The sequence below is a fragment of the Leopardus geoffroyi genome, chromosome D2 (assembly GCF_018350155.1).
Source record: "Leopardus geoffroyi isolate Oge1 chromosome D2, O.geoffroyi_Oge1_pat1.0, whole genome shotgun sequence".
NCBI lineage: Eukaryota > Metazoa > Chordata > Mammalia > Carnivora > Felidae > Leopardus > Leopardus geoffroyi.
In genome coordinates, this window is record NC_059334.1 from 56,999,018 (window position 1) to 57,020,862 (window position 21,845).

The following is a 21,845-nucleotide window of genomic DNA, read 5'->3' on the forward strand; positions in this document are numbered from 1 at the left end:
ATCTGCAGTGTCTCTAGATGGGGCTGGAGGCGCAGGGCCCCACCGATCCTTTAAAAGGCCTTTATAAAGGTGTCTGGGAGGCTCGGTCTAAGGTTAAGCCTCTGACTCTTCATTTCAGCTCAGGTCATAGTCTTGTGGTTCGTGGGATCAAGCCCTTCTTTGGCCTCTGCCCTGACAGCACAGAACCTGGTTGGGATTCTCTCTCTCCCTCTCTCCCAAAATAAATAAATATTAAAAAAAAAAAAAAAAAAAAAAGGAAAGGAAAGGAAAGGAAAGGAAAGGAAAGGAAAGGAAAGGAAAGGAAGGCTCTTATCAATTCTTGGAACCCTAGGACAGACTACTCCTCTAGCACTTCTCATCATTGGATCTTTGGTCCCCAGCTGGGCTGCAGGCAGGGGAGGGCACAGGCAAGCGACCTTGACCCAAGCCCAGATACGAAGACAAAAGGCAAGAGGAACCCAGAGGTCTGATGTGACCCAACCCAGCTGGAAGTGAAAAACCGATACAGTGGAGGTAGCGGGCAGACAGTCTGGAGGACAGACCCAGCAGGCGACACACCCTGTGCCCAGCTGAGGGCTCTTCAGGCCCTTCTGCAGCCCAGCAGGGGTGTCCAGAGGAGCTTCCTCAAACCCAGAAGGTCAAAATGCAAGAGGGGAAAAAGAAAGCAAGACGTGGCCCTGCTGGGGGAGAGCCCCGAGGGTCAGTCCTGAGCTTTGGGTTCTGGTCCCAGGACCACTCTCACCAACACTGTGACCTGGGGAAATCTCTGGCCTCAGTTTCTCCATCTGTAAAACAAAGGGTGGCCCTGCCCACGGACCCTTGCCCCGCAGAGCCCTTGCTTCTGTGGAGGGGAAGAGGGGTCACCAGAAGCAGCCTGGGCACCATGCACCTTCCTCACCCCCACTGGGTGGGCATCACCCTACCGGTCCTTTCCAGAGCTCCTGCACGACCTTCTGTGAGACAAGACAGCGTACAGCTAGACAAATGTTTGGAACCTGCTGGCCTCAGTGCTCATGGGTCCATGCTGGCAGGCCAGAGGCCATGTTGCCCCCCGCCGGGGCCAGGGGGCCACTTACCACCAGCTGCACATGCTTGGCCAGGTGTGCCACATCCATGACAACTACCGCCACCTTGATGAAGCCCAGCGCCGATTTGACCACATCACGGGTACGGGAAGCCAGGAGCAGGCACACATTCTCCAGCAGCTGCTCTACTGTGTTGGTTCCCATGAGACCTGGGGTCACCAAAGGGCCACCGTCAGAGACACCCAAAACCCCATCCAGACGCAACACCCCTGCCCGGTCACATGCAGAGGAGCTAACATCTGTGGGACTTCTGTGTGCCCAGCACGGTCCTAGTCACTCTCCCTAGAGTATAGCCATCCTGTGAGAAGGTAGTTTTTCTCCCCCACTTTAGAGATAAGAAACTGAAGTTCTAAAAGGTTCATAAACTTGCTCAAGGTCTGGCACGGTTGGTAAGAGGCAGAACCAGGACTGACACCTGGGCATGAGACTCGAGCTCCTCCGATCCACCCTGACAGTGGCATGCAGGCGGGCAGGGAAGATGACACAGGCAGCGGAGGAGACAAGAGGCAGCCAGGCTTGCTTTTGGTTCTTCTTCCCTCCCCCGAGGAAGGAAGGTGGTAGCTCTCCCATTCTGGTAGTGACCCTGTCCTGACCTTCTGGGCATCCTCCTACCCCAAGGGTTCCCCAGGCCTTCAAGGAAGCAGCATTCACCTTTAAACTCAAACAGGAGGTGGGTCAGGGCCAGGATGCTGCAACTGACCATGGTCACAGCGCCCACGAGGCCAGGGTACACCAGGACGAGGTAGCGTTGCAGGGCCTCTGGAAGGCGAGATAAGGATAATCACATCCGGGCACAGCACTCTGCATGCTGCACGCTGGGCCCCTCAGGGAAGGGATTCTGGCCAGAGAGGAGCAGCCTGCCCAGGTCCGCAGCCAGTGGTTTGGAGGGGTGCCTCCCAGAGGCCCGTGAGCCAAGCACCCATCCCGGCCCTGGGTCATCCACACCTTACCTTCTTTGTTTGGGCCAAACCGGAGGAAAGCATGGCCCATCTCCACCAGCAGGGCAAAAGCATTCTTCCGAGCACCCACCGAAACCTCCTTGGTACACAGGATCACCTGCCCAGACAACCCCTTGAGCATGCGCTCTGGAGCCGGCCACCATAGGCTTGGTTGGTGGCCTGAAGCAGAAAGGGGCAGGGGGGGCACCCAAGCTCACAGGCGGAGAACTGAGGCCACCCCAACCCCAATACTGTTCTCCCCTGATCCTGACAGGTCTTCAGAAGCCAACTCCAAGGAACTGCTCAAAACACACACACCCCTCCTACACCCCTCACCTCCGGGACAAGGGCAGCGATGAACTCCTCATGCTCAGCTGAGAGTTTCTTCACGATATGTATGAGGCACTTTAAACGGGGCTGCGGGGCAGGGGGGAACAAAAGTCAGGACCCCTCAATCCCACCTGTGCCCCCAAAGGCCCCTCTCTCTAAGGTGGTCCTCTCCTGGTGTCACCCATCGTCCTGTGGGCAGAGCGCGGCTGCCCTGGAGGCCTCACCCTCTTGGCAGGCGAGGTAGTGCTCCGCAGCGAGTCCAGCAGGGTCTTCTTCAGATCGTCCAGGTGGCTCTCCACGAAGTGGGCCCCAGGGCCCTGGGGGCTCGCACACACCTCCTCCAGCACTCGGTAGGCCTTCTTCTGTATCCCATGGGCCTTGCTCTGGGAGGGTGTATGGTGCTCAGGGATGGGTGAGCAAGGGAGGTTGGGGGTCCCGACCCACCCCGTGCACACACACACATATACACGCCACTATGCAACTACAGTCACAGAGCAGCCACCATTAACTGTGACCCGCACTGGGGAAATTCAGAACCTGAGCCCACCTCTGCAGCTCAAGAGGTCTGAGGAGAGGGCCGGCTGAGCATGGATGGTGAGAAGCTGTGGGTCAGGCAGAGGACGCTGCAAGGACAGAAGCCACCCCAGCCCTCCAATCCGTTCCACTCACTGGCCTCAAGTAATGCTCATCCAGCAGGGAGAACTTGCAATGCCCAGAATGTACCAAGGCCCGTGTGCCCGCTCACCTTTCCAGCTGCAGCGCTCTCCTCTCCCCTTCTTGCCCTAACTCCTTGCTATTGCAAAGGAGCTGCTATTCCCCCTAGGACACCTCTCCTGAGCTGAGGTGGCCCTGCCCTGGACTTCTGTATCTGCCTACATGGTCCAGACGAGAAGACAGGTCCTGCCTTTCCAAAGAGCCCCCGCTTCCCCCAAGTGTGGTCATATGCAACTCCAGCCTGCATGTCTCACCTCTAGGTAGGGCCGGATGGTAGAGTACAGCTTGCTGATGGCAGCTTCATCCGCGTGAGGAGCCAAGGCCACAACCAGGTCCAAGACAGACAATCTGCTCAGGGCAAGAGGCGAAGGATGGGTTTAGAAGGGCTGGAGAAGGGCACAGACTATCAGTGTCTTATACCTACTGGGAGCGGAGGAGGTGGGAGAAGTCAGAGTGAGGACGAAAAGGGGTCCTGAAGGAGCCCGTGAGCAATCACCACAGTTCACACCGAATCAGCACCCGTAAGGTACCAGATGCTGTTCCAGGTGCTTTATGTGTCTTAAAGTCTTCAGTCCTCACAGCAACCCTGTTGGAGGTACTATTATCATGGTTAATTCACAGATGAGGACACAGAGGGCACGGAGTAGGTAAGTAACCTGTCCAAGGTCACTTAGCTTCTAAGCAGTGGAGCTGGGATTTGAACCTGGGCAATGTGTCACCAGGGTCCTTATCCTTCCCTAGAAGGCTATAATGCCCCTCCAGGAAAGAGGAGCCAGATAGGTCCCACGGTAGAGCTGGGACATTCAATAACTCAAGACTTTCCTAAATAATTCCAGAGAGAATCTACAGGGCTTCTGCTAGACATACCCTCTGGCTCCCTGGGCTGCCTCAACTCACGTGGGGCATTTTACCTGGTGAAGTCAGAGCTAGCAGAGTCCAGCACCTTCTCACTGGCTTTTTCCAGGAAGCTGTTCACCAACTGGCACCCCCAAGGGGATGAAGAGGAGGGAGGGGGTGAAGAGAGAAATAAAGAGCAGGAGCAGGTCACAGAACTGCATTCTCTTCTCCAACCCTGCCCCCCTCCACTCAGAAGCCTTGACCCAGCCACCACTGGTATCTGGTGGCCTGTCTCGCAGGTGGCAGAGGTCCAAGCGAGCCCTGTGGGTGAGGCCCTTCCACCCCATCCATGAGGTGGATGAGGCCCCATCCCAGCCCTCACTCACCCGACAGCTCCTCCCTCTCCTCCACCAGCTCACCTGAGGGTCTGTAATGGTAAGGTACGTTTTCACGGTTTCCAACACGGCCCGGCGAGGGGCTGGGGTGTCCCCGGCTGCCACAGGCTGCCCATACAGGTTGAAGAGGATTGGCAGAAAGTTCTTGGCAAAACGGCTCACCTCCGCACGGTCAGCCTCTGACAGGAGGACCAAAGTTTGCATGCAAGTGGCAGGAGTCAAGCCTGCCCCAAAGGGGCTGCTGAGGCTACAGCCCAGAGGCATCCTTTTGGAGGACCCGTGACAGGACCTGGACCCTACGGATCTGGGGCTTCTCCAGGACAAAAGGTGCCACCATGCTCTATGTTCCTCCATGGCTCCTCTGTCCTGTGCATCAGCCAAGAGCCAGCAACCCACTAAAGCCCTTAACACCAACTGGACAACACCCAGCAGATGTCAGCACAGTGGCAGTAGAGGGAAAAGGGACAGCTTTCAGCGTGTCACTAACTCTTTGGGTCCCCAGCAGAAGCCCCATGTCCTTGCAGAGGATTCGCTATGGCTCAGGCAGTGAGGTAGAGGAGGCCAGGGGACCCGGGCCATTGCAATCATTCCCCTACTAGCCCCAAACCCCAGAGCCCATACATACCCCCCTCACAGCCCTTGGTGATGAGGGTGCGCAGGGCCTGGCACACAGTGACCCTCAGGTCTGGGCGCTCACTGATGGCCGTGCCCAATGTCCGCGCCAGCCCTTTGAAGGAGGCGGCCACGTCCGTAGGCCTTGTGCAGAACCCAGGCAAGAGGGTCCAGACCTGGGGAGGGGGGATGATAAAGGACAGTAACGCCCAGCAACTACGGCCCCTGCACCATCCAACCCTCATCCCCCTGGCTGACCCCTCACCTGCCACTGGAGCGTATCATAGATCTTGGACTCCACCGTCCTGCCTGCCTGGGCCAGGTCCATTGCTGCAGTGTGACACAAGAACACAGTGGGACCTTGGGCACCCTTTGCGCCAGCAGGCCTCATTTTTATCAAAAGCAAAAGTCCAATAATGAAAACACGAATCTGGGTGATTCCTCCCTCCCCACAAATTGAAATACCATAAAATAGGAAATGGATTTCTCCTGATAATCTTACTCCCCCAGGGATAGTCATCACTTCTTCTGACTTTTTTATATTTCTTTAAACACATACACGGCTTTTAAAAGCATAATAAACAGGACTGTACTATATATACATATGTCCTGAAACCCAGTTTACCTTGACAAGTTTTCTAAGCGGTAGGCTGTAGAATAGGTATGTATGTGACTTTTTTATTTAATCTGCATGTGGCAATTATCACCCTGATTTTACTCATGAGGAGCAAACCCAGAAGAATTAAATCAACTTGCCCAAAGTCACCCAGCCATAGCGTGGCTAAGCTGAGATCTGAATCTAATCTTTCAACTCACCATCTACTAAACATGCCCGTTCCCACACAAGGTTTCCCTTTCCTCACAAAGACCGCGCCATGGCCCATAGTGGGACTAAATTCACCAGAACCCTGCTGAGGGACACGTACGTTGTGTCAGATTTCTACTAGGAACAGCCCTGCATATATATAAATTGGCGTGCACTTCTCTAATTATTTCCTTAGCAAGAGAAGGAGCCATTGTGAGCCTGCCACAGGGAACATGCCTGGCCAGGCCTCAAAGCAAAGTGAGGGACAGCCTCCTTAGGCAGGCCCTCAAGCACTGGCTGGCCACTTGCTTGGCAGAGGGATGCTGCCCAGTGTCCCAGGGCTGGGGGTGCTGGACAAGGAGCCCTTCCTGGCTCCTTCCAGTCAAGGCTCTAGGACTCAGGTGGGGCCTATACCTTTGCTCTTCAGGGTGGTAGCCAGGGGCAGGAAATAGGTGGTGAAGAAACCAAGTCGTGTTTCCTGGACGTGGTCCCGGATGACAGGCAGCAGCCAGCTCCTCGGGAAATCTAGATTCTCTCTGGGAGGACATAGAAAAGGGCCAGTGAGGAGGAGGTGACATCCTAGAAGGCAGCATGCCCAGCAGCACGTCACCTGCTGAGCCAAGGAGCAGCCCAAGCCCTGCCGTGGCCTCTCTGGCTGACCCCCAAGTGATACACACAGACTTCACCCCCGAGAGTGAACACCCTGCTGGAGAAGAATGAGCTGGCTGAATACCCCAGGGCCCCACAGAAAGCCAGACAGGATCACACTTACTCAGAGCCATCAATTTCCAAAGGCACAGCCTCTAAAACCACCTCGGGTCCCATGCTGGCCACTGCAGCCCCCACTGCCTGATCCAGAGCTGCCGTGTGAGGGAAGTGGGGGGAGAGGCGCAGGTCACACAGGGACTGAAGGCACTGGAGACAAAAGACGAGAGAATATACATCAAGGCATGCTGACAGAACAGGCACCCATAGTTCAGTCTGGGCCAAAGTCTCTAAGAGGATGAGGTCGGGAGCATGGGCCCAGGTTAAACTCTAGGTCAGAGATCACAAACCAACAACCAAATTTAACCTGTTGAGAAGTCTGACCTCTCCCCAAACCCCAAGATTTTAAAATATTCTGTGTTCTTGGGGCGCCTGGGTGGCTCCGTTAGTTAAGCATCCGGCTCTTAATTTCAGCTCAGGTCATGATCCCAGGTTCGTGGTATCGAGCCCCATGTTGTGCTCTGAACTGAGCACAGAGGTGCTTAAGACTCTCTGTCTCTCGCCCCCTGCTCCTCTCCCCCACTGGCTCTCTCTCTAAAATTAAAAAAAAAAAAAAAAATTCTGGGGTGCCTGGGTGGCTCAGTTGGTTAAGTGTCTGACTCTTGGTTTCAGCTCAGGTCAGGATCTCACAGTTCATGAGTCTGAGCTCTGCCTCAGGCTCTACACTGACAGTTTGGGGCCTGCTTGGGATTCTCTCTCTCTCTCTCTCTCTCTGCCATTCCCCTGCTTGCACATGCTCTTTCAAAAAAAAAAATTTCTGTATTTGTTAGTAACATATAAAAATCAGATTTCATGTACAAATGTAGATTTCCAGTTTATCTTGAAAAATGGTAAACATTAAAAAAAATTTTTTTTAAGTGGGGGCGGGGGGTGCCTGAGTGGCTCAGTTGGTTAAGTGTCTGACTTCAGCTCAGGTCATGATGTCATGGTCTGTGGGTTTGAGCTCCACGTGAGGCTCTGCTGTCAGCTCAGAGCCTGGAGCCTACTTCAGATTCTGGGTCTCCTTCTCTCTCTGCTCTACCCCACTCATGTTCTGTCTGTGTCTCTCTCTCTCTCTCTCTTTCTTTCTCTCAAAAAATAAAATAAAATAGGGGTGCCTGGGTGGCTCAGTTGGTTAAGTGTCCGACTTCAGCTCAGGTCACGATCTCATGGTTCATGAGTTCAAGCCCTGCGTCAGGCTCTGTGCAGACAGCTCGGAGACTGGAACCTGCTTCAGACTCTGTGTCTCCCTCTCTCTCTGCCTCTACCCTGCTCGTACTCTGTCTCTCTGTCTAAAATAAACATTAAAGGGGCGCCTGGGTGGCGCAGTCGGTTAAGCGTCCGACTTCAGCCAGGTCACGATCTCGCGGTCTGTGAGTTCGAGCCCCGCGTCGGGCTCTGGGCTGACGGCTCAGGGCCTGGAGCCTGTTTCCGATTCTGTGTCTCCCTCTCTCTCTGCCCCTCCCCCGTTCATGCTCTGTCTCTCTCTGTCCCAAAAATAAATAAACGTTGAAAAAAAAAATTAAAAAAATAAATAAATAAATAAATAAATAAAATAAAATAAAATAAACATTAAAAAAAAATAAAGATAAATAAAATAAACATTAAAACATTTTTTTAAAAGAATAAAAAAGAAAGAAAAATGGAAACATTGGCAAAGGCAAAAAGGCAGACCCACATGTGACAATTAGCAAATTAGCAGACGCTGAGGGGTGGTTGCCCTTCAAGACAGAGCTGTGCCCTCTGGCCCCCCAGAGCCTCCCAGGGCCTCACTTGTAGGAAGTCATGTTTGCCAACCTGATCTATCAGGAGCCAGGCTTCTTGAGGAAGCCCCTGCCATCCCAGGGTGGCTCCTTTCTTCCAACCAGCAATGGTGGGAGTCAGTGCAGGCCCCATGAGGCCCCTACCCTCTCCTGGAGCTGGAGAGGATCCCTGAGGGAATCCGTTATCCTTAAGTGGTTTACTCTGGGCTGTAATAACCTCTCTGGGACCTAAGGCTACTTAAAACACTATAATCCTTGTAATAGAAAATTTAGAGAATTAAAAACAAAAAGATAGTGGGTAGGGGTGAGAGAGTCATACTGGTTCCCTCCTCAAAGCCATCCACTCAAGCCAGCACTAGTGAGCAGCTCCTGACAAGAGGCTGGGGGAGGTCCTACCCCTCTGTTTCCCCCATGTTGGCTCGGTCACCTTCCTGAAGACACAGTACTAGGCACCTGTTGTGGGCGCCATCGGGAGTGTAAAGTGGGGTAAAGTGCAGAGGTGCTAGACACAGGACCTCTCTGGGAGCCCACAGTCCGACAGCCCAGTCACCACCTCATGTCCTGGCCCCAGCGGCTCCCCAGCTCACCTTCTTCATCACAGGATGGGCCTGCCTCCCACACGCCTGGAAGAAGACACACAGCAGCTGCAAGACAGAGCTCCATGCCGCGTGGAATTTGTACGTCAGGCCTTCCTCCACTGCCCTGCCAAGGGAGTAGGCAGTCAGGGCCAAGTCTGTGCTCACTTGGGCCCCAACCAAGAAGTTAATGGCTGACATCAGGGGCTACAGATCACCGGCTGGCCAGTAAGGGTGGAGCTCCAGGAAATGCCAAGGGGGAAAACTAGCATCTATGAAGCAGTCCCCGTGCTGAGTTTCATTCATGTAATCCTATTGCTTAAAGAAACTCTGTGAGGGGCGCCTGGGTGGCTCAGTCGGTTGAGCGTCTGGCTTTGGCTCAGGTCATGATCTCGCAGTCTGTGAGTTTGAGCCCCGCATCGGGCTCTGTGCTGACAACTCAGAGCCTGGAGCCTGCTTCGGATTCTGTGTCCCCCTCTCTCTCTGCCCCTCCCCCACTCATGCTCTATCTCTGTCTCAGAAATAAATAAACATTAAAAAAATTAAAAAAAAAAAAAAAAGAAACTCTGTGAGGTACATTAGTTCTTCCATCTTCATGTGGAGAAACTGAGGCTCAGAGAGATGAAATAAGCTTCCAGGGTTACTCTGCCAGTGGCCATACTGGGCCTCCAAAGCCCATGCTCTGTCACCGTCTCATGCTTTCCCAGTCTGACCCAAGGTGGGATGCCAGGGGAGGAACACATGGTCTGGGCACACTGGGGAGAGCTGCACCAGGCTGGTTCTATCTCCTAGTCTAGGGTCCTGGAGATTTTAGGAAAGAATGGCCAATGGGGGGGGGGGGGGGCGGATGGGTGAGCTAGAGGCTGGGGTGGTTCTATCTCTGAGTTTTCCTGGAACCTCATCACAGATGCATCCACAGGCAAGAGGCCTATTTCCTCACAAGTAGCAGGACCCAAAGCACCACACCCTAGAGCTGAGCAGACAGACTCAGAGGAGACACCCAGGACTCTGGCCGCTTTCCCAGGACCACGTGGTGCTCCGAGGCTCCTCACTGCCCACAGGGAGGGTGAGGACGGTCAGTGGCCATGTCTCTGAATGGCTCCTCTCGCAGGTGTGGAGGGCAGCAGGGCGTGTGAATAAGAGTGGGCTCTCTGTCAGGCTGCCACTGCCTAGGTGGGTGACCTCAGCTGGCCCACCTGTAAACTGAGGGTCAGTACAGATCTCCCAGTACCACAGGGACTACCGGTAGTTTTTATTAACTGAGTGCTTAACTATGTGCCAGATACAGTTCCAAGAACTTTCCACACACTCCCTCATTTAATCCTCACCTCCATTCGTAAGCTTTGATAAGGATCCTGAGGTATCTAGACACGGAGGATCCTGAGGTATCTACACATTGCCCTGGATGACTGGCCCAGAGTCCACACTCATGAGCACCACATCACGGTCCCTAGAACGTGGCCAGGGCTCGAATCCACAGCAGCCGCTCTGGCACTGCATGCATGCCCACAGCAGGTGACAAGTGGAACACCTGTCATTACACAGAACTTTCTACAAGGAACACCTTATTCCCTCCTAACGCGGATGCTACGTTCTCACCTGAACATCTTGGCGACATACTGGGCAGGGCCTGAGGCCGAAGAAGTCACAGAGCCGATGCTGGCCATGTGGGGAGCGACACATTCCTTCAGGATCTCCTGCAAAAAGAGGCCACAGCTGTTTGACCCAAAGCAGCCTCCAGTGCCCCTGAGCCCTCCCAGGTGACTGCTTTTAGACACTTCTAGGCCGATATCCTGCCCACCCCCCCACCCCCTGCCGAGAACCTCCCCTCCAGGACGCAGCTGGAGGTCTAGGGTGAGCTCTGGGAGAGACAGGGCATCCAGCAGAATCTTCTGCACTCCCTGCTTCCCCCACTAAAGCTGGGGCTGGGGGTACCTGAAGGCTCTGAGAGGCAGCTGTCACCACCTGTGAGTGTGGGGAGAGGAGGCAGGTGGTCGCAGTCCCAAAAAAGCGAGGGAGGTGGCCCAGCCCCAGGTCCCGCTGCAGTCTGTCAACACAAAAGGCTTCTGTGGAGCCTGGCCCTGGGCCTCAAGGCCCAGAAGCCCAGGTCCAGTGACAGTCACTGATCTGCAGGGTTCTACAGGGTCCTTTTAGTGGGCAATTTTAAAAAGTGCTATCATTCAAGTAATAGCCGCATGTGGTGAAAAACTCAAATAGGTCTTCAGAGTATAAAATAAAAAGCATGCTTCCATTATCACAACTTTCTTTTGGACTGACCTTCAGATGCACTTCCCAGAGGAATATCAAGGTTAGGTTTCTCAAATACTCTTCCAAAAGTTGTTATACGTATACAAACATATAAAGTAATGACACGTGCTAACATCTACCTACCACTTTTCATACGCCAAGCGCTGATATAACACACATTCGTTCACTTAATCTTTGCAACCACTGAGATTAATTCCCATTACCATTCCCGTTTTATAAGTAAGGAAACTAAGGCACAGAAAAGTCAAGTAACTTGTCCAAGGCCACTCCGCTAGGGAGAGGGGGGCGTCAGGATTCATATCCTGCTAAGTCTTGCTCCAGAGTGTGCAGAGTCCTACCATCCACGCTGTTCTTGATGTGTCTTAGGGGTCTTTCTATGTCAGCATGCGCGTATCTACTTTGGTAATTTCTAATGGCTGCATAGTATTTCACTGTATAGTGAACAGTCCCCTCTGGGGGCACATTTAGGTTATTTCTTGGTTTCTAGGGTTGTCATTACCTATAGCATTATAACAAATAGCCTGGGAAGTATATCGTGGCACAACTGTGGGAGGCCTCCTGGTAAGATTAATACAGAGAAGTGGACTGTAAGGCTATTTTGCTACTTTCCAGAATTTCCAGGTAAAAGGTAGATGGTGTGGGAAAAGGACATGGGCTGGAGACCTGCCTTTGCTCCTCAGGAGCGGCGTGACTAGCTACCTCACAGTGCTTCTGGGTCAGCCTCATGAGACAGGCTAAGCCCTTCCTCCCAGGGTGGCTGTGATGGGTGACAGGAAGCAAGGATGCCAAGCACTCAGCACGGTGCCTGAGAGAGAGCGGGAGATGGGAACCCCTCAGTGGACAGGGGACAGACATAGCATGGTGGAGACACTCCATCAGAGACCCTTGTTCCAGGTAAAACGCAAGTCACCAACTGATACACTTATTTTCTCTCCTTATTCTGGAACAGTGGCGTGTCGAGTAGCTACTATGAAGTGGCCAAGCTCAAATATATCATAACAGACACATAGCAGAAACTGGGTCTGCAGGACCATGAACCCCAGAGGAGGGGACCATTAACCCAGGTGGGGACAGGGGTGAAGCCACAGAAAGTGGACAAGATCGTGTGAGAAGGAAACCAGCTACACAGGACTCAGGGGCTGACAAGAACCAGGATGGAACTCGGGCACTCCCGGCACCCTAGTGTGGTGCTCTCAGCCATCTTGTTGCCCCTCAGAGCTTGCTCGTAACTGCTCGGGGAGGAAAGCACTGGCTCTAGCTGACACAGGCCACACCATCCTGCCCTGTGCCTTGCAACCACAAGAGCTGGTCTGTAACACACTCAACAAGGAGATGCCGCCATCCCTCTCCAGCTCTTGGCTCACGTCCCTCCCATCTGTACTGCAGAGCAGGTAGCCTAGCTGGAGGTCCTAGGACACCCCTCCACCGCACCCCTACCTGACCAGGTTGATGTGGGCTTTTTCCATGACCGTAAGCCAGGCCAGCAAGGGTTGTAAGTCATTCTCGCTGGGAACATAGTCATATAAGGCCTAGAGATGGGACGGGGAATAAGCAGATGACTGAGCAAGTGTGTTAACAGCAGCCTAATGACAATGACCCCTTCCCATCCCCACACACTAGCACGTCCCAGTGACAGGCCTGCACACGTGGCCCTAGAACTCACAGCCCCCTTAGCCTTCCCAGGTCCTGCCTTTCTGACTCCATGAAGCCCTTCCAGTTCTGCTCCTATGAGATCAAAGTCTCTAGAAGCAGTTGAGTAAAACTTGGGTCACACAACCTTATGGATCTTACAAAAGCCACAGAGCCCTTCTCTGGAAAAGTGCATGGGCAAATAATGCACATTTTGCAAATAATTTGGGGGGTGTTTATGCCCTCCTTCCTCAAATCCATACAGGGATCCCTAAGTTCCAGAGCCTCTGTTCAAGGTGTGGGTCATACCACGACACAATACTGAAATAGTTTATTAAGTAAGTGAAGAGTCAGGGCCCACAGCTCCTGTGGACACTGATGTGGCTTTGGTGGCCAGTCTCCTGAATGCCTGCCTCCTGTCTGCTCATCTACTGGCCTCCTCCTCTGGGGCAGCCCATCCAGCCCACTCAACCTCACTCTGTAGACAAGTAACGTCTCCCCCATTCCCCATGCCCCAGCATTGCAATGCCCCTCCACCATCAGGCCTCACCGTGATGATCTGGGCGTTGAGCTCTGCTGACAGGGTACCCAGGCTGGGCTTGGCGTGGAAGAGGCTATGAAAGGCCTGCATGGCACAGGCTGTCACCAGCTGGAGAGGACACGTAGGCTTAGTGGGGAACCGCAAGCCCATGGCTGCCCTGGGCTCCTCAACCTCCTACTCTAGAAGCTGGGCTGGAGGGAGACCCAGGGCCCTGACCTCGAGCATGCCCCCCACACCTGCACACTCAGAGGACTGTCACTTCAGGAAGACGTGGCAACCACTGAAAATTTTGAAATAATTTAAACAAAGTTAACAGAGAAACATAAAATATTTTTAACATAATAGGCTACAAAAGCAGACTATAAGTGGTGTGTACACTGTAACTTATGCCTGTATTTTCATGTTTTTATCTGTGTTGGTTTATCCAAAAAAAAAGTCTGAAAGGATACACAGCAAGTTGTTCTGAATGAGTTTTTCTTTTAAAGCAATGATTGTGTGATTTATGTGACGCAAACTTTAAAACACACATGCGAACAAATGCTACAAGAGGATACGTAAAGATTAACAGAATTCTGCCAGCATGACAGAAATGCAGAGGATCGTTTTCTGCATCTTTAAAGCCACTATACGGATCTGTTAGTAAATAAGCAAAAGAAAGAAAGAAAAAAGAACCGCGATTGTGACTGAAACAGAGCTCAAGCCGGGAGAGGGCTGGCACCTCACCAGCCTTACCACAGCTCTCCCTTCCCCTGACCTGCTCCCTGAGGCCAGCTCCCAAAGGGACCAGGACCGTGAAGAGAGCCTGGTCTATCCAACACCAGCGATGGCTGGGGTCTTTGGTTGTAGGTAAGAGCACGGTTGGGATGGGGAGACCCTAGGCCCTGCTTCTGGCCTAAGCAGCAAGTTCCCAAGCATCAGCACCAGGGGCCCAGGTCTGAAGCTAAGCCCCCCACACCAGCATGCTCCTCTGGCTCCTGGGTTGAGCTCACCACATGGCTCAAGGTCATGACCCTGAGGAGAGTCTCGCTGCAGCTCTTCACCAGGCCTTCTGGGAAGCAGGGGAGCAGGTCCCTCAGCAGTGTCAGCAGGTGCAGCGTGGTGGTGGCCTCCTTGGAGCCTGGCACACAAGAGGGGGCTGAGCCTCCAGCCCACTCTCCGCGGCGAGCCCCGTCCTCCACCCCCATCCACCCTGCTGTCAACCTGGTTCCCACCTCCAGACTTCTCAATCTCCTGGACGCAGAACTTGGCGGTGGAAATGGCAGCAGGATGATGGGCAGGGGCTTTTTCACCAAACATGAACTCGCTACCCTTGAGGATCGAGCACACTCCATGCTGGGCAGCTTTCCGGATCTGAGGGGCAAGGAAAGGGGGCTGGGGCTGGGGCCAGGTCAGCACTCAACCAGCAGCTTCGGTGCTTGTCACAACCAACCGACAAGCATTGATGGCATGCCTCCTACATGGCCGATGCTGTGCCCAGGCCTTCCTGTGCGCAGACTCCTGAGCTGGGGAATGAGACAAACCTCGGCTCCAATCCCTGCTCTCCCACTAACTCAGCAAACGGCCTTGAGCAAGCCAAACGCTTCATCTCTGAGCTTCAGTGTTCTCATCTTTGCTACAGGGATTCGCTTACTCAGCCAGTCACCCGGCAATACCAAGTGTGCATCAAACCAGGCACTGTGCTCGGAGCTGGCAGTCTGGTTGTGACCGGAACAAACGACTCGCACTGTACTTGGGAGACAGAAAACAAACATACACCAGAAGGTAAAAGTACTTTGCAGACCACACAGCAAGGGTTGTTACTTTTTATACAGTGGTCAGGAAAGTGTCACTGCAGTGAAGTGACATTTCAGCAGAGACCTGAGGAAAGTGAGGGAAAGAGCACCATGTACACACAGGGAAAGAGGCGTTAGCCTACCTGGGATGGTGTGCTGAGCACTGAGTGATCACGGACTGTTGCTACTATTATGTACTCCCTGCCCTAAATTTCAGGAGGGAACGGAGTGGCTGACCACCATTTACTGAGTACCTGCTCTAAGCCAGGAACCGCGCCAGCCTGAGAGGGACACTGGAGTCTCCACACGCCCTTGCAGCAAGGATGGTATTACTATCCCTACTCTATAGCTAGGAAACCGAGGCTGGGACGGGTTAAGTAACTTGCCCAAGACCACAGCACAAGCAGTAAATCCAGTGTCCAACTGAGGTTGTGGGACTCCAAAGCCCCACTTTGCCCCTTCCTGCCACTGCAGCTAAACTGGTCACTGACCAACGAGGCAGCAGAGACTCAGGAGGGCCGGACACTGAGCATCCTCCTGTAGGACAAGAAACTGCCCCTCACGTTCTAGAGCTAATCAAATAAGGCGTCAGAGGCAAAAAGTAGAACATCCAGGCAAGAAACCGGTCCTCAGGGCAACCTCCCCAATCCCATTCAGACAGACCAGCCCCAGCGCAGTTACCAGAGTGGCCACCGCCCCCCCCCCTTCCCATGTTCTGGGGCCCAGCAGCCTCACCTTGGGCTTAGAGTGCACCGTGAAGCTCAGCAGCCCATGGTACACCTGCAGGGTCACAGGGTAGCTCCAGGCCTCCAGGTCCTGCTTCCTCAGAAGGGTGGCCAGGCAGGAGAGGACCTTGAAAGGAGAGTCAGAGTCTGTCAGCTTCACCCGCTTCAGCCAGGTGGGGAAAGAGCCCAGGTTTTCATCAATTCCAGAAAACTGCATGGGGATCCATCTGAGGTCCACATAGTGCCTATATCCTCCCCCCGCCGCCCCACCCAGGGAGTATCCAAGCTTCAGCCAAACCCGTGGGGCTCTGAAGATGGCAGAGGGGAAACAGACCCAGACACTAACCCATCGGAGGGCAGAGGTGGAGCCAGTGCTGGCCTGAGCTGACATGATGTTCATGAAGGCTTTGGAGGTATCAGAAAACTTCTTAATGAGCACGGGGCTGGGCACACTGTGGGGAGAGAAGAGAAACGGTCGGAAGCCCAAGGGGCCTCCTAAAGCAGCTGGTGCAGGCCCAGCCCAGGTCTGAAGGAGGAAGCTAGACAGGAGGCAGTGCCGGCCCAATAATTCAGCAAGTGAGCAGTTCAGTGTGCTTTCCATGGCACCTGAACTCCGCGCCTCCGCACCTTCTTCACTACCCATTCTCTCTACCCACAAGGTGGGCCCTTACTAGCTCACCTCAATCCTCTCCTCACCTCCTCCCCTACCTGCAAGCCTCCAGGTATCCTGGTGCCAACATCCCAGCCCGTGCCTCCGGCCCCACTCACTGGGCAGGGCCACCCCCTTCCCAGGCACCAGCGCTCACACTCTGTGTACAACATCCCGAGCCACCCTGGGAGCCTCATCAGAATGCCACCTGATACTTAAGGTCCTGGTCTTTTTTTTTGCTGAAAGAGAGAGAGAGAGAGAGAGAGAGAGAGAGAGAGAGAGAGAACGCGCGCGCATGCCCATGGGCACAAGCAGGAGAGCAACAGAGAGAGAGGGAGAGAGAATCTTAAGCAGGCTCCATGGCCTAGCACAGAGCCCAATGTGAGGCTCGATCCCATGAACCGTGAGATCACAACCTGAACCAAAATCAAGAGTCAGACGCTGAGCCCCCCAGGCACCCCTCTTGTTCTTTTTAACAATTCCCTCATCCTGTTCCTCCTGCCTGCACTCCTTTCTCCATAAGCGACTTGGGATTCAAACCAGAGCCAGAACTCACCGCTTCAGGACAAGGTTCAGCAGGTAAGCAACAGCAGCCAGAGACTCAGGGGACTCCACTGCCTCCATTGTTGTCATCTGAGGGCCAGACCACAGGGGATGAATGGGGAATGTGTAAGCTGGGGCAAATGGGGTGCTGAGGACACCGTATGCCCAGCAGAATGGTTCTGACCAAGAACGCTGGTGTCAGAGGTTCAAATCCCAGCTTTGCCAGTGTGTGATTTAGGCTAGCAATTGAACCTTTCTGTGATTCAGGACCCTTATTTGTAAAATAGAGACAGTAAGTTGTGAGGTTTCACCGAATTAATATAAGTAAATCACAACATGCCTGGCACGTGATAGAAACCATACATTGCTATCTAATTTATTTCATTACTCTAGAGCAGGGGCTGGAAGGCTTTTTCTGTAAAGGGCCAGGTAATAAATATTTTAGGCTTTATACGGCCATATACGGTCTCTGTTGTATATTCTTCTGTATTTGAGCAATCCTTTAAAAATGTAAAAACCATTCTTAGCTCTAAGGCTGTACAGAAACAGGCCATGGGTCAGGTTATTCCCATGGGCCGTAGTCTGCCAACTCCTATTCCAGCAGTGGTTCTCAAACTTTTACACCCTTAACATTTTTGGAGAATTCCCCAAAGAGGTTTTGTTTACATAGGTTATATTACTGATACTTACCATATTAAAAATTAAAACTCAGAACATTTTAAATTACAAGCATATGCAAGCACAATTAGCTGTCAGAATAATATCATCAGGCAGGCTGTAACTTCCAGAAAACTCCACATTACACTCATGAAAGAATGAGATGAAAAGGCAAATCATGTTCTAGTATTAGTATAGAAATAATTTTGATAGCCTGGCCCCACACAAAGGTCTTGGCCCCCTAACCCTGCCCCGCCCCTGGCCACACTTTACCAACAACCACCACCAGAGTAGTGGATTCTTGTTCTAGAATGACAGTGTAGCAAATAGCATCAGCCTTATCAAACCGCCTGAGAATGACAGCACTTTTGATGTGTTTTTTTTTTGTTATTTGTTTTTTGTTTGTTTGGTGAATCTTTCGGTCCAACATAGGGCTGAAACTCACGACCCGAGATCAAGAGTCGCATGCTCTTCTGGTTGAGCCAGCCAGATGCTCCTGAAGCACTTTCCCCTATTCAAGGATGTCCTGCTCTATCTCCACACACCAGGAGCACCCTTCTTCTCCCTACGGCTCGAGTCACCTGCTGTTGTGAACACCCATTTCCAAGTCACACCCACTCACCAGTGCAGCAAAGTACTCAGTCTCTGTCTCCTTCCCTCCCTGGGAGCGAATCACCTCAGTGACAGCAGCCAGAACAGCACAGATCTGCACGGGAGGGAGAAGGCACTTATGACATCTATTTAGATCTAAGCCTGTCCGGGAACTGGCCTCTTTTCCTTGCTCCCTCACAAACTGTTCTCCTGACAAAGCCTACAGGTAGACAAGACAAGATGAGCTGCAATCAGAGCCAGGGGTACACACCATAAGGCCTAGCAAACAGGCAGACTCAGACATGTTTGCCAAAATTCCACCTCTAGGACTCGGGTCTCTTACAGGAACACCTGCAGAAAATTGCAAATGTTTATGTACAAGCGTGTTCACTGCAGCAAACAACTGGAACGATACAGCGGCCATCAACAGAGGGTTAATAAAGTACTATCACTACATGGTAAATAATGATAGACTCAAATACTACACAACTACTGAAAAGAGTGAGGAAAACACTACATTAATTTGGAAATACTGTTCAGTGGGGAAAAAACTGCAGAACACGGCATATAAAGTATAATCAGGGGGCGGGGGCGCCTGGGTGGCTCAGCTGGTTGAGCATCCGACTTCAGCTCAGGTCATGATCTTGCGGTTCGTGAGTTCGAGCCCCGCATCAGGCTCTCTGCTGTCAGTGCGGAGCCTGCTTCTGATCCTCTATCCCCCTCTCCCTCTGCACCTCCCCCACTTGTGTGCTTACTCACTCTCTCTCTCTCTCTCTCTCTCAAAAATAAATAAAGCCTTCAAAAAATAACAATAAAAATAAAATATGATCTGTAAACCTAACAAAATGTGGGTAAAAAATATACAAAAAAGTCTAGGACAGTAATGTTCACAAGAGGCTACTGAACACTTGAAACATGGCTAGTGTGACTGAAGAACTGAATCTTTAATCTTAATATTTTAATAAATTAAATTTCAAAATAAATATTTTAGTTATCGGAAAACACAGATTTAAAACAACTTAGATACATGGATCTACTTTTGCGTCTATAAGTTTTATGAAAATATAGATTTAGAACTTGGAAATATGAACCTACTTTTGTGATTGTAAATTTTAGGCCCAAATCAAGTACTTCCAAAGAAGGTTTAGCATCCAAATGGAGATGTAAGGGTAATATATACTCTAGATTTTGAAGACTTAATATGATAAAAATAATGCAAATCATCTCATTTTATTCTATTTTGTTTAATGTTTTTATTTATTTTTAAGAGAGAGGTGTGTGTGTGTGAGCAGTGAAGGGGCGTCGGGGGGAGGGGCGAGGGGTGAGGGCTGGGGAGAGAAAGAGAACCCTAAGTTCGATGCGCGGTTCAAACCACAGGAGCATGACCTGAGCCAAAATCAAGAGTCAGGAGCTTAACCGATTGAGCTACCCAGGACCCCAAGTCATCTCATTTTATATTGATTATATGGTGAAATGATAATACTTTACATATATTAACTGTATTATTAAGGTTAATTTCATTTGCTTCTTTTTACTTTCTTTTAACGTGGCTACTAAAAAATTTACAATTAAGTGTTGTTGGACAGTGCTGGGCCAGGTAGATACATGATGACCATCAACAGTAACTACCACGAAGGAATTAAGTGGGGAGAACAACTTTCACATTTTATTCTACTCATTCACTTTGGTACCATTTATAATTTTGACATCTTTCAATTTAAAGTGAATATAAATATGTATAATTTAAAAGTATTAACTAAAAACGACAAATAAAATGTAGCTCGTTAGATAAAACATTTCCTAACCATTGTTATTCAGCATTAATTTACTCAACAAATGTTTCTTGAAACTATTCCATGTAAAAAGTCCTGTGTTAGGTATAGTTGACAAGATAAGTATTTGGAAAATATTTCTACCCTGAAGGACTTTACACTTAAGTAGGGGAGATGTTGTTGGACAAAAGCAGAAAGTGGAACCTGCCCTAGGAGAGCTAGTAAGTAGGGAACACACAGGGCAGGAGAGATGATGCATCATCCCAAAATACCAGCTGTCACCGGCAGCAGCCAGCCAGCACTGGAAGAAAATAAAGAGACTGAGTCTGACTCCTCCTCACCATCCCGAGTTCTCCTGAACCCTCCCCCCTACCTCCTTGTGGGCAGCCGAGTTGGACTCCCAGAAGCGTTGCACTTTGCTGAAGGTGACATTTGTGCAGTCGGAGAGGCCGCTCAGGAAGGTGGCCGAGGACTTCTCCGTGAGAGCGGGGGCCACCTCTTCTTCCATGGCCGTCTCAGGGGCTTCGCTTTTGCCCAGACGCAGGGATCCTGACTGCAGCTCATTATGCAACTTCACCGCATCAACTGTCAGGTCGCTTTTTCCTGAAAACCGGAGGCACGGGTGAGGCCCCCACTTCTAGCCGAACCTCCTTTTGGCTAGGATCCACCCATACGACAAAAACTAGCAGAGTCCAGGCCCCCAACTCGAGAGACTCATTCTGAACATGGCCTGCCTCATCAGCCCACCCTACGTCCGTAACTTAGCAAGCCCAGATACGGAACCCTTCAGGTAAGTTTCTGCTCCCGCGTCCCGAGGTTATAATATGCGGATGGGAGTCGACCGGGGTGGGGGACAACACGCAGGGGCTTGGGAAGTAAATGCACTTTGTGAAAGCACTTTGTAAAGAGACACTCAAAGTTAATTATAGCCGAGTCCCAACTCTTGACACCCGTGGAACCGTGGGCTAGTCATTTCCCTATTAAAGACTCAGTTTCCGCATCTGTCTAATGGGGAGAGTGGGCCTTTACTTCAGGCTACACATCCGACGTTCCAGGAGAAGAAAGGTTCAATGCCTGGACCCCGGAGCCTCCTGAGAGGCCCAGACCATCAGACCCAGGCCCGCTAAAATCCCGCCGCCAGCGCGCCGGGGTCCCGACCCCGCTACCTGAGGGCCGGCTGAAGAAGCGGCTACGGGCGGCCTGGCGGTGGCGGCAGATGGCAGGGTTGCTGTCGCTACTATGGCCTTTCTTCCAGCGTTTCAACTTGGCCGAGACACCGGAAGGCAACTTCCCAGAACGACCCATGTCTTCTAAACCCGGACCGGGATTAAAGCACCGGCTACCGGGACCGTGGAAACACGCGCAGGACCCACGTGGACCCGTAGACGGCTTCACTTCCTCTTTCTCTGACGTAACTTCCGGAGTTGCGTCTGTTACTATGGCAAGACAGTCAACATCCGGTTTTACAGTGCCTCCAGGCTCAGAATCCCTGAGCTGCTCAGAGAAGGTTGGTAGCTAGGGAGTCCCTGGGGCTTCTACTCCAGGGCCACGGTTCTCGGCCACCGGAGTGGGCCTTATAAAACTAGAATTCTTTTGCAGGTTAAAAAGCAAACGTATATTTATATAATTTTTTTGTAATATCTAATTTCGAAAGTAACGCGCGGAAACAAATTTCTTTGAAAGAGTCAAAACCTGGCCAAACCAGAATGAGTGAAATCTTTTGTCCCCAAACGAGAAAAAAAGCAGCCGGTGATGCTCTAAACCCAGTTAGTTATTTTCGTTTAGTACTGGGGATACCCAGTTGCTAAAACCACCTTCCCTCATGGCAGCACTCAGTCCCCTCTCGTTATTCTCTTCTAATCCAATGTCAGAACCAGCAACCAATCCTGCATTGATTTCC

The 21,845-nt window shown here is 51.8% G+C and overlaps 1 protein-coding gene across 2 annotated transcripts in view; it reads right to left on the reverse strand.

The window, feature by feature from the left end:
• Positions 1–21,250, reverse strand: part of RRP12 (ribosomal RNA processing 12 homolog) — a 30,911-nt gene extending 9,661 nt beyond the window's left edge. Inside the window, exons 1-25 of one of the 2 annotated variants that reach the window (XM_045438415.1) lie at positions 21,112–21,250; positions 20,319–20,548; positions 18,205–18,288; positions 16,939–17,015; positions 16,080–16,185; positions 15,744–15,860; positions 14,448–14,586; positions 14,226–14,353; positions 13,246–13,344; positions 12,504–12,595; positions 10,734–10,845; positions 10,398–10,495; positions 8,811–8,925; positions 6,489–6,631; positions 6,131–6,252; positions 5,177–5,241; positions 4,925–5,087; positions 4,324–4,478; positions 3,979–4,046; positions 3,322–3,415; positions 2,578–2,736; positions 2,360–2,440; positions 2,036–2,141; positions 1,737–1,844; positions 1,077–1,234 (exon numbers count right to left, since the gene is read on the reverse strand). In XM_045438415.1, the coding sequence (XP_045294371.1) occupies positions 1,077–1,234; positions 1,737–1,844; positions 2,036–2,141; positions 2,360–2,440; positions 2,578–2,736; positions 3,322–3,415; positions 3,979–4,046; positions 4,324–4,478; positions 4,925–5,087; positions 5,177–5,241; positions 6,131–6,252; positions 6,489–6,631; positions 8,811–8,925; positions 10,398–10,495; positions 10,734–10,845; positions 12,504–12,595; positions 13,246–13,344; positions 14,226–14,353; positions 14,448–14,586; positions 15,744–15,860; positions 16,080–16,185; positions 16,939–17,015; positions 18,205–18,288; positions 20,319–20,548; positions 21,112–21,250 (2,958 nt within the window). The remainder of the gene's footprint in view (positions 1–1,076; positions 1,235–1,736; positions 1,845–2,035; positions 2,142–2,359; positions 2,441–2,577; positions 2,737–3,321; positions 3,416–3,978; positions 4,047–4,323; positions 4,479–4,924; positions 5,088–5,176; positions 5,242–6,130; positions 6,253–6,488; positions 6,632–8,810; positions 8,926–10,397; positions 10,496–10,733; positions 10,846–12,503; positions 12,596–13,245; positions 13,345–14,225; positions 14,354–14,447; positions 14,587–15,743; positions 15,861–16,079; positions 16,186–16,938; positions 17,016–18,204; positions 18,289–20,318; positions 20,549–21,111) is intronic. The other variant, XM_045438416.1, reaches the window with a different exon arrangement.
• Positions 21,251–21,845: the final 595 nt, after the last annotated feature.